Source organism: Gymnoscopelus microlampas, assembly GCF_963454915.1.
Source record: "Gymnoscopelus microlampas genome assembly, chromosome: 10".
Classification (NCBI taxonomy): Eukaryota; Metazoa; Chordata; class Actinopteri; order Myctophiformes; family Myctophidae; genus Gymnoscopelus; species Gymnoscopelus microlampas.
The window spans coordinates 39,624,122-39,636,768 of NC_139947.1; the positions used below are offsets into that span (position 1 = coordinate 39,624,122).

Below are 12,647 nucleotides of genomic sequence, written 5' to 3' on the forward strand. Positions count from 1 at the left end.
GACCACGAGGTTGCCATTTTGGATCCCTGGCTGAACGGGGAATAAAAGATCTTGTGCTGCGAGCTGTAGCCCCAAGCTACTCAGCCTAAGTGAAGTGAACAGAGGGATATTGGTTTGAAACGCAGGCACTCACAGCTGTGAAAGAGAAGGCTATAGCTACTGTACTGATGTCCTTGAGCAATGTGCTCCTGCTCCACTCTCAGTTGTTGTAGTCAAGTGGTTGCAAAGGGAAAACACAGAATTGAGGGAAACTATATTTTGCAGAAAGCTAAACTAAATATGACAATGAACTTGAATCTGTGCATTTAGTTGTTGTTGCTTTTTACCCGTTTTTTCTCCCCAAATGTAGTCATGCTGTTGTATCCTACTGATCCTCCCGCCCAACACTTCCCTCTGACAGGTGCCACCCCCCAATGCGTAGGAGTACGTGTAGTGACAAATATCAACCTCCCCGCCCAGCGTCCCTCCCCTGAACACGGGCCAATTGTGCTCGTATAGACGCTCGACAAAGCCGGATGCACCACGGTGGATTTGAACCCACAACCTCCACGGTAGTGAGCAGGCATTTTACCACTGCGCCACCCGAGTGCCAATATGCGTTGTAAGTTAAGTAAGCACTTAACTATTTTATACTTATTATGCAACAAAAATAGACTTTTGAAAATGTTTTTCAACTGTAATGACATGCCTAAAATGGTGATGGTGGGTTGAAAGTAGATAACCACTTAAACCCCCATCACAGCAGTAGGCACTGTAAACCTATATTCAAAACAGGTGGCTGAGGATTTGGGACACTGTTGTGATTTCAACACCGTGCATGGGGTTGGAACAGTCAACGGAAAAGGAGAAAAGAGGAAGCAAAGGAGAAGAGGAAAGGAGGAACACTTTACTGAAAAAAAGGGAATTTGAATGAACCAATCCAGGACAGCCTAAGAGTTGAAGACTGGGCCAAGACATACACCACCACCACCACGCACGCACGCACGCATGCACGCACGCACGCACAGGTGCAATTGCTTGAACCATGTACCGTAGTTCTCAGTTCTATCAGTGTGTGTGTGTGTGTGTGTGTGTGTGTGTGTGTGTGTGTGTGTGTGTGTGTGTGTGTGTGTGTGTGTGTGTGTGTGTGTGTGTGTGTGTGTGTGTGTGTGTGTGTGTGTGTGTGTGTGTGTGTGTGTGTGTGTGTGTGTGTGTGTGTGTGTGTGTGTGTGTGTGTGTGTGTGTGTGTGTGTGTGTGTGTGTGTGTGTGTGTGTTAATGTGTAGATCCCTGGTCTTCCGGACCGGAGGCGAGTACAAGGGGAAAAAGTGAGTGGAGAGTGGAGACACAAGTTTTGAAACCCACTTTCACTTCCCAAACTGTCTATTTTCACAACTATTTCTACCAAGACTCTCTCTCTTTATTTCTTTATCCATTCATTCCTATGAGGAAAGATAGGGGCCCCCAGATAACAAACACAGAACTCTAACTGTCAGGTTTGGAATTAATTCAAATATGTTGCTGAGAAAAACTAAACAAAAACTCACTTGCAACAAACATATTGTAAGAAAATAGTTTGCAGTAAAAGGACAGATGATAAAATACCCAACACTTGTTTGTTCCATATGTTTTATTTGTCGTCTAATTTCTGGTTCATTGCATGAGTATTATAGTACGATGCAGGCGTATAGACCAACAAATGGGTAGGGGCATTTCCAGGTTGAAATGCCACATCTACCCAGTCTACCTGCTGGCCTACAACTTGAATAAAACATTGGCAGTTATACAGTTGTGTTTGGTGCTTAACCAAATGCTATGCACGTAATGAACTATATAGGCCTAGGTTTTTTTCAGAATTTAATTAAAAGAAAATGGGATGCCTGTATTGCAGGTGTTGTTCATGTAATAAAAACAATGTAAACCACTTACTGTAAACCCTATTGGTGAAACAGACCTGAGTTGGCATTTGGACCGCTATTTCCGTCGACACCAAATCTATTGCCGATCTACAGATTATACCATGCATGCCTCAGTGTGGCACTGCTAACTTTAAACCGCTTTCTTGTTGATAGCCAAGCAGAGGCAGGTAGGGAGGGTCTAAGGGCTGGTCTTGTCTAAACTTGCTTGTGATTGTTGGGAATAGTTATTACGCATGTAAACGTATACGCCCAGAAGTAGCTGAAGTTTGTTATTGTGGTGACATCATGATGATTTAGTCTATATGACTTGCAACTTAGTCCACTTTTTACTAATTCTTTGCTGATTTGTGTTGGGAATTGGATTTCCATTGCTGTTCCATTGCAGTTTATTTTAAGTGAGGAATAAATTATAAATTACAAACAGACGCTAGTGTGCTTTGATGAGATTAAAAGTACAGTACATGGTCCACTGGCTTAACGTTTGTTCCTGTAGTTTCTCATGTGTTAATGGAATAAGGAGGATTTTTGAATAATGACGGTTTTACTTTGCAAAGTAAATTAGATCTTATTGCATTCCAATTAGTTTGAACTTAAGTATTGTGGGCTGCCATTACACCTGTCATGTGGTAACCATAGCAGTTTGTGAAAATGTACTCAGAGCCTATTTTGAGAGAGAAAGGTCAGTCAACAACAGCTGTGTGATATTAACTGGAAATTGATGTTCAAAGGCACGGTTGAGCAAAACAAATGAATGTTCTCATTGAAGGCAATAACTTTTGAGAAATCCTCCAAAATAGTTAATTTATGTTTTGGCGTGGTGAATAAAATGTTTTTCTACAAAACACCCATTAGGTCATTTTCATGGAAGACATATTGATATAAATAGTTATGCAATGTTCCTTCACGAGTTAGCAATGATACTAATTAAGGTTATGTTCCATTGAGGTCAAACAGAGTCAAGGTGCTGCTATTGTGCATGTTGGCTCACTGGAAACTGCTACACTAAATGGAGCAGAGCTTTAATTAGTATCATTGGTAAGTAATATCATACAAGTACTTATGTCGTGATGTGTGATTGTGTGAATTAAATGCTTTATGAAGAGGTTAACTTCCATAACTGAGGAAATTATCTTATCAGACCCTTGCACACTTGATCCCTCTGTGTATGAGCATTAAATTGAGAGACCACTAAAGGAAGGGGCACAGTTTGACAGCCTCCTATAGCTTTGAGAAGCATGCAGTTAAAGTATGATTTTTTTTAATATACAATATACGTTTTCTTTTTACTATACATTTTATGACAGTATACAAAAGACATACAAGGCAATACAAATGGGACTAAAACCAAACAAACACAGACAAAGATGGTCTGCACTCGCTCGTACATAGTGTGGGTTCAAACCACTATCAAGTCTTTCCCAAATGCCAAAAAATCACTATAGCCCCTCATTATTGGCGGATAGACAATTAATTCAGTGTTATCAACAAAAGTTACAAGTTGTCCATATTTTGCTGTCCTGCTTTACTTTTCATTTTGTGATACAAGTTGTCAAGTGTGATTTAAACTGTCTGTTTGTGTGTCACTCTGTGAACAGCTAATCTCGGTCACTGCTGGACCGATCCAGTGTGTGTGCCGGCGTGAAACTTTGCACACACACTTCCAGTAGGCCAGTAGGACGTTGCATCGTCTGTCGTACAAACTATATTTCCTCCGCAGGTTTCTTGTCAGGATAGGAATGGATCAGCAACCCAGCCTGGTGGAGATCTGCGTTCTGAGTTCCATCCATCCATGCATCCATCCATCCATCCATCCATCTTCATCCACTTATCTAAAGTCAGGTCGTGGAGGAAGCTGTTCCAGCAGGGAACTTTCCCTGAACACATTAGCCAGCTCTGATTGGGAGATCCCGAGGCATTCCCAGGCCAGCTTGGAGATACTGTATAATCCCACCACCTGGTCCTCAGTCTGCCCCGTGGCCTTTTCCCAGCTGGGCGTGCCTGGAAAAAAAACTCCCAGGGGAGGCAACCAGGAGGTATCCTAGTTGCTCGAACCACCTCAACTGGCTCCTTTCTATGCAAAGGAGCAGCGGTTCTACTCTGAGTCCCTCACGGACGAATGAGTTTCTTCACCTTATCTCTAAGGGAAATGCCAACCACCCTCCCATTTCGGCCGGCACAAAAAACGGGGTGCATGGTATTAAGTTTTGTTGGAGTATAGTATGTTCTATGAAGAATCCTGAATTGTACATTTTAAGGGAATTAACGTTAGTAAGTAATTACTAAGGTTTTTTTTTAGATCTGTATACACTGTCTTTGTTCTGGATTCTGTTTCCTTTGTCTGCTGTGAGGCACGGCTCAGGGGACCATGAGGGGTTGTGATGTTTTTAGCTCCTGTGTGTGTGTGTGCACGTGTGTGTGTGCGTGAGTGTGTGAACACCATGTGGTCTCCTTGGAGACGCTGTAAGTGTAACGGTCCACATATAACTGTAACTTACCTTTGTATGCACATGCAATACACACACTTTTAGCCTAAAGAGAGAACAGTCCACAGGAGCTGTGTGTACCAAACGTATTTAATCACAATCAGAGGCAGTCTTCTGCACCAAAACACCAAAATAATACTTTGCATGTGCGCATGCACGCACAGTCACACACACACACACACACACACACACACACACACACACACACACACACACACACACACACACACACACACATGTAGATATACAGTATATATGTGCGTACACAATATATTTACATTTTGTTCCAATTTTTTTTGAAAACATGTTGATCTGTGGTCTTTTACTTTGTTCTCCCTCCAATGTTTTTTTTTTAATGTAGCAGTTTGACCAGGTTTTCAACCAGTCAAAAGTCAGTGTCAAACACCACAAAGCTTACATGCATCCATAAAACGCAGGTTACTCTATAGGAGTGATTCTCAAAGTGGGGTCCTTGGGGGTGGGGGGTTCCAGGAGGTCCCCAGCTAAATTTGTTATAGCATCACAATCATTTTAACCACTTTATCCATTTATTTGTTGGCTATTCAAAAATAGCAGATCTACAAGCTCGCAGCACGGCACAAAGTGAAATAGCAGAGTGACATCTGCTATTTTTGCCTTAAAAAATTAAAAAGGATTTTAGATTTTGATAATTATTTTATTAGTATTTTTTGGGGGGTCCATGGCCAAATACATATCAATTTGGGGATCCTTGACATGAAAAGGTTTGAGAACCACTGCTCTACAGTATAGAATGGAAGAGGCCATTAAATAACATACATTAAAAGTTCAATAAGAACAAATACAAAATAACACATTTTGCTGGTTTTTGATATTGCCTTAGTGCCTGGAGTTTATGTTTGCATTCCTTCTAGTTTGACTATAGATAGAGGCTTGATTATAGAGCAATGACAAGCAAGAAACTGCAACTCCAAACTTATAGTGATACTGTGTCTGATAAGACAGCGAACGGAAATCCTTTTTCCTCTTAAGTGGGTGACACTGCGTTAATATGAAGATTCTGATCATCTGGAGATTTCTGTTACCTTAGAACAGTGATTAGGTTACTGTGAAGGGGGAACTTGTCAACTGTTTCTAAATATTGTATATTTTCTATTGAGCCAACTGCCTATATTGTCTCCAAATTCAACAGTTTTCTTTAGAGTACACTTCCTTCTACTTTACTGTTATTGTGACAGAGCCAAAAGCTGTCAGTAAAACTGTGAATGGAAGGTTCGAAGATTGTACTTTTCAGTGAATTTAGGCTTTTTGACAATGTTTGGGTACTTTGGTATTTGGATTTATACACGTATATTATTGTATATGGTATATTGTATTTACTGTTTGTATAAATACTGTATATAGATACATGTAGAAGTACTTTCTTTATTTGACAAGCTTGCGCTAAGTTAGCAGCCATATCGTTCTTATGGATAATACGACACCTGACCAATCAACGCAAGTGCCACCGTATGCTGAATTGGCACTGAAAGCAACCTCGCTGCTGTAGGAACTCACCGTGTCAAACATGGATGAAACTCGGCTGCCAAATTCAGATGTATGGTCTAATTTATAGCTGACACTGCAAGTTATCTGGGTGTAAAGGAACCAAAACACAGAGTGTAAAACAGCTATTTTCAACTCTTCACAGAGTGGCTGCATAATGGCAAAGCTGGCGGGAAGACAGCAGCACCTGCAGTGTTTTCTGCCAACTCCCTCCCCACTGTCTTGGGGAATCGCAGTTGGATTATGGGTATGTGATAAACAAATTATCGCCTGCCATTTATCTTTTCCAAAACGTATTCAACTAAGGGCAGGAGTACAGTATCAACCCTGCTCGAGGTTAGAGAACAAGGGAATGGAGACTGGTCAAATGTTGTCTTCTGAATGTTGTTGTTATTGTCAGATTTAAAGTCATCTTAAACTAAGTTAATCTTAGACTCTGACTGTCGTTAAACTCAGTTTGACTACCCCTCTAATGTTTGGGCCAGTTAAACTAAGTTTATCCAACTAGACTCTGTCTAAGTCTAAGGCGAGTCTTATACTTATATGTGACCACATTCATTTGGGACCTGCTCCTGAGAGGTGCTGTCCTAGACAGGATCTGCGTTCTTCCCAAGATAAACTATCACACAGACAGGCTACTCCCCCAGTTTGTCTGTCTGCATACACTCAAGGTTACTCAACACAATACTGTACACTGTACAGGCTCGCATGCACGCGAATGCACGTGCACACACAGTACCTAGAACTGTTCGAAGACTGCCTAATATGAACCTGAATAAACAGGCGGTGTGTGCATTTGTGTGTGTATGTGCGTGTATCTGTCACAAGTGTGTGCTCTTCATGTATGCATGCATGTGTCAATGTGTATTCTGTAACTTCCCTTATTTTGTACTGTAGCCTTTGTTCCAGTTGAGGGAAATCACATGGTTGACAGTGCAGTAGGCAGGTAATAAAACCACCGCTAATTCAACATTATACTCTCTATGTGGTTTGTGATTTGTCCATAATGGAATATTATGTCTATGTTATTGGCTCCCACAACAAGACCAAGACGTTTAGATGAGAAGTGGCCAATATATCATGGAGAAAAGCAATTACCATAGAGCAGTGTTGCTTGCCACTGTTGCCAGATGATGAACAGAACATAAAATGGCGACCTATGCGTATTGACTATACCATACATATGCACTGCTGCCAAATACTCTGTACATTTATTTTCAAGCTTTGTCTTATTTGTGTATTTTATTTTATTTTGCAATAGCCTATATAATGATGAGCATTGTACCGCATGCGTCCTATATTCTGTAATAAGGATATTCATATTCAAATTCCCAACAACCAGATTGATGGCAGTTATATTGTGAAATATTATAAATTAACCAGAGTAAATAAAGCTATTAAAGCTACTAAATCCAAGGTTGATTTAGGTTGTTGTTGTGTATGTCTGACTGAATTGTCTTTGGCCAACAACACACACAAACACACGCACACACGCACACACACACACACACAGACACACACACACACACACACACACACACACACACACACACACACACACACACACACACACACACACACACACACACACACACACACACACACACAGGATTCACATGAGGAATAGTAAGTGGCTCCACAAGAACTATGTTTCTTCAAAAAGGTTTGTTTATTGAAATGATATAATGTCTAATGATTTCAATTGATGTTCATATAATTTCTTTTTCTAGTAGGCTATAGTCTCTGGGACAGTTTGGCGAATGGACTAAGTAGTTAAGGTTTTGGGTTAATGCGGAATAAATCACCTGTGTTTTTATGAGTGTTTTATTTGTGCTTGTTTTTGGTGAAATGTCCCTTTAAGGCAGTCATGGGATGCTGTCTGGGGGGAGTGTTCTCTGTCAGCCTGTGGCCTGGTTAGGAATGAGCTTCCTTATTCTGATGGTGTGGGTCTGTTTTTGCATTGGGTAACAGGGCCTGTTTGTGTGCATCTGCTTGCTTCAGTGATCTCATGATAATATCTGACTGTCAGATGCATGGGACCACAAAGGAAAATGACAGTTAAAGTCATCAACAGTTTAACTGTAATAGGCCTATATCCTGAAAAACGAATAGCTTGGTAGATGATGCTGGCTTGCTTTAGTTTAGGTAGGCTCTAGCACTGTGGTATAATCAAACACAGAAGTGAAGTGATAGAACATATGTATCACTCTCTATGGTATCACTTCAGTGATTAGAAATATACAGAAAGTGCATTCTGTTCAATTTAAAAAAGCTGTTAAATTTAAAAACAAACATCTCACAAAAAACAATAACAAATATAATAGAGTATAAAAAATAACTAAAAAATGAAAAAACAAAGAAAAATATGGGATTATTCTTAGTTTCGTTTGTTATGTGATAATAGGCTACAGGTCATTATAATAACGTTTTTGAATATTTTAGATAGTTTATTTAAGAATTCATACTCTTTTCAAAAGGTTATGGCCGGGACAACAAACTTAAGTGATCCATCCATGTCTATTTCCTAACCTTTTCAGACCGTGACCCCCAAAATAATCATATTTGAACTGGGGACCCACCCACCCTGATAAGCACTTGGAATTGTGGGAGTTGAGGCATTACATTTAGTTTGACTCGGTTCCACAGATAAATATTGTGAAAGTAGCAGATCTACAAGCTCCAGTCAAAACGCCTGCCTCGGAGTTGCAACGCCAGGCGTTGTGAGCTTGTAGATCAGCTATTTTCACAATGTTTGCCTGCTCTTTACATTATTTGACAATGTGGCCAATGTTTGGCCAATATTACCATAGTTTGATTACGTTTGATGCAGTTTAATGATATTTCTTCATTTTCTAGGTATTAAAAAGGTCTTAAAAGTCCTTAAATTGTCATTTTACTGTCATCTTGGGACTCCCCCCCCCAAAAAAAGAAAAATCATGTGGGGACCCCCCTGGAGGTCCCGACCTACAGGTTGAGACCACTCGGCTATGGGACGTCCTTTGATATAAGGTGGGAAATAGAGTTGGCGTTGTTGTGCGTTTTGGTCATATTTTGGCACTTCCTGATTTTCGGGTGCATGCAGCGTGGTGTGGTGGTGGTGCGCTGTGTCCCGTCGACAGACGCAGCTCGTGAGCAGTGTTGCCTAGTCCGCTTATTATAAGCGATCATACTATGGGCTTCTTTTTCTGTGAAGTTGCTTGTAAACATTGGTAGTTGCGGGTTGCGGTTTTTTGGGCTTGTTTCCAAAGTGTACCTGGTTATTTAGGCTTGCTTCCAAAAAAAAAAAAAAAAAAAGTTTTTTAAATCAGTGCTTCTCAAATATATTTTATGAAAACGTTTTGTGCCCAGGCAGGGCAGGGCGCATTTTGTGTTGTTAACTGTGTTTCAAAACAATATTCCAAATAGGCCTATTCCACATTTTATTCAAATAATTTTTGAAAATAGCCGATGTATTTAGCTTTAAAGATGCTCATGATGTGGCCTAAGTTGCTTCTTTTGGGCTTGTTTTCCTAGACGTCCTGGTTGCTTATTTCTCTCACACAACCTGGCAACACTGGTCTATTGTAGCCAGGGCAGGCAGGCAGCCCGTGTAGGACCACTCGGAATCGGTTAAGTACAGTCAGTCACACCGCGAAAATAACCGTAAATTCGGTGCGGGTGTTTAGTTTGACAGGGGGGAATGGAACGGAACGGTGCGCTTTTGTGGTGACAAGAAAGAAAAAGAAAAAGAGTCGCGGTTGGTTCGTTTGGGACAGCGAGCCGAGCGAGGCGTGTTGCGTTCCGGTCCGATTCAAACAGGTGTCTCACGCTCTCTCATCACCAGGACAGGCAGCCCAACCCCAGGTGGAGCTCAAAGTGGACGGATAGAGAGTGAGGGAGGGATATCCCATCTTTTCACAGCGGAGGAGGAGAGAATTGACCCGGGCGTGGGCCTGATAATAATATTCGGAAAGCCATTTCCCCCAAATTATCACTCTATCCTTATTCATCAAATCAACCCGGCCGCCGTTTATTCTGACACCGTGGATTGTATATAAATTGACCAGCTGCCACATCAGGACGTATTAAACGCTGGAAATCATCTGCACAGTAATTATATGATCGGACAGGCAGGTGGGGAGAGACTGAGAGAGCCGTTTTTATTTTGTAGGACAATCCTCCTCTTCTCTCATTCTCTCTCTCTCTCTCTGTCTCTCTCTCTCTCTCTCTCTCTCTCTCTGTGGAGATGAGGCGATGACTGACAGCCCCCCCACCCCCTCCTGCGGGACAGGCCGACCCATTCTGCTAACAGGTGTGTCTGAGGGCGAACACACACACACACACACACACACACACACACACACACACACACACACACACACACACACACACACACACACACACACACACACACACACACACACACTAATTTGTACCGCCCGCTTGGGAGCCTCCATCCTCCCCATTTGCCTCATTGTTCTACCTATGTGTAACATCAGAAATTGAGGGTATAGCCTATTTAAATAGATGTATTTATATTTAATGCCAATCAAGTTCCAATCTCTATCTGTCACCGACGTGGATGTGGAAACAAACGGTTGATTTGAAAACCGAAAAAAAATATTTCGCCTCAAATGTTGTAACCTATTTTTAGGAGGCTTTCTTTAGTAAAAAAAAAAAGTGGACATTTTGGTTTGATATTACAATTTTGGAAACGCTGAAACAACATTTTCCCCCCCTTAACATCTACTCATGACAACCGGTAAAAGCAGCAGCGTGGCTGATCTGGTGACCACCACCACCACCACTACCTCCACCCACCTCCACCACCACCACCACCACCACCACCACCACCACCGGAGCCGGAGTCCCAACAGCAGCCACCACAGCGGGATGTCAGTGTCCGCGGCAGTGGCCGGAGCAGGAGGAGTGGAGATGTTCGGGGAGTTTCAGGACTGGTGCCTCCGGACGTACGGCGACTCCGGGAAGACAAAGACCGTCACCCGGCGCAAATACAACAAGATCCTCCAGACGCTGTTGTCGACGCAACAGGGGGACGAGGAGAACAACAGCGGACTGTTCATGCATCATGACAACAACAACAACAGCAACAGCCACATCAACGCCAAATTCAAATTCTGGGTCAAGTCGAAGGGCTTTCTGGTCGGGACGGTCCATGACGGAGACGCGTCGCCCCCTGACAGACCGGTGCTCTACGTCCCCATCAAGGCAACGGTCAGTGCGTCTTTCTTCCTCTTTCGTTTTTATGTGCTTGTGATGTACGTGCGTGTCCGTTTTCAGCTTTTATTCATGCGTGTGTACCCGTCCGTGGCGTCCCCCATATTTGCCTATGCAAATGTGGCTGTGTGTGTGTGTGTGTGCTGTGAACGTGAACGCGTGTCCCGATCCGGACCCGAAGCGAACGTAACTTTCTCTGGCTCCATGCCATTGCCTGCATGCGGCGTCGTTAAAATCCTCAAAGTGAAATAAACGCAGAGGATTTGTATTGTGCACCTGCTGCACAATGATGGCAAGGCATGCATGGTAATATAGGCGCTACGCTACGGCTAGTCAACAGGTAGCCTGTCAGACGTCAGTTATTCTCAAACTTTTAATTTCAAGGACCCAGTTTGATATACATTAATATCACGGGTCGGACCCCAATTTTATATAGTAGGCTATTGGGTGTCTTATGTTTACTTTGTCTAGTAGTGTGTGTTTTTTTCAACAGTGGGTGTATGCTACCTACTGTAGATTTTGAAGGCTTTATATTTAGTCAATAGAGAGAGACAGTCCAGGCAGAAAGTAGGAATGGTGGCAGGTACTGTATGACTATGAGCCTACAGCATAGAATTAATTAATTCATCAAAATACATTTGCACATCAGCACAGAACTGCATGTGCTTTACTGATGGGATTCCATATCAGAAGTTTACCAACATAACCCCTATTTTGGGCATGTCATTACAGGCATTTTTTATTCTCCCAAAAATCCATGCAGCACATTGTGAGCTTCTAGATTGCTTTAACTATTAAAAAAATTAGCCTGGCTTAAGTGTTTAATGATGTTTTTCCTCTCTGTAGAAACTTTCACATTAACTTTTCAACACCAATATGAGTCCAGACAGTGACATGTCACTCTCCAAAGTTGTGATCACAGCGACACTTCTTGAGTAACAAAATTGGTTAGGTAGAGATTGTAATCAATCCCCCGAAATGTCTGGAATCTACCCCAGTTTTGTACATTCAATCTAACTTTCCCCCAAACACACACACACTTTAATGTAAATCAGCCCCAAATGCTCAATGTGAAGCCAAACAGAGAGTAGTTTAAGGTGTTGGTTGGCATGGTTACGGTGAGGCTGACTTCCCCATCCCGCATAGCCTATGTCCCACATACCATAGGCTATATGAACTCATATGTTCTGATTGACATCATAGATGTAATCTATGCACTAGGAACAGAGGGAATGATTTGTAATGCATGTTGATGCAGTAATTCATTTGAGAAGGCATGAGTGTGAGGGGGAGAGATCTGAAAAGTCATTTGAACTAAAGCTGGGAATACATATAAACCTTCAACTTTAACTTTTTCTTTGTCTTTCTGTCTTTCTCTGATTCTCTCTCTCCTGAATTCTTGTCCACAGCTATCCTCCCTCTCCCCCAGAGGATTTATCGGCCTAACTAGAGCCTATGAAATTAGAACTACGATATAGTGGTCATATCGGCTATTATGCTACTTTTTTGACGACATCGGTATCAGT

The 12,647-nt window shown here is 42.0% G+C and overlaps 1 protein-coding gene across 2 annotated transcripts in view; it reads left to right on the forward strand.

Moving 5' to 3' along the window:
• Positions 1-10,692: 10,692 nt before the first annotated feature.
• Positions 10,693-12,647, forward strand: part of LOC311053686 (nucleolar protein 4-like) — a gene marked incomplete at its 3' end in the record, with an annotated part of 162,713 nt that continues 160,758 nt past the window's right edge. For both annotated transcript variants that reach the window (XM_084069351.1, XM_084069352.1), the window contains exon 1: positions 10,693-11,118. In XM_084069351.1, the coding sequence (XP_083925477.1) occupies positions 10,777-11,118 (342 nt within the window). In that variant the 5' untranslated portion in view covers positions 10,693-10,776. The remainder of the gene's footprint in view (positions 11,119-12,647) is intronic.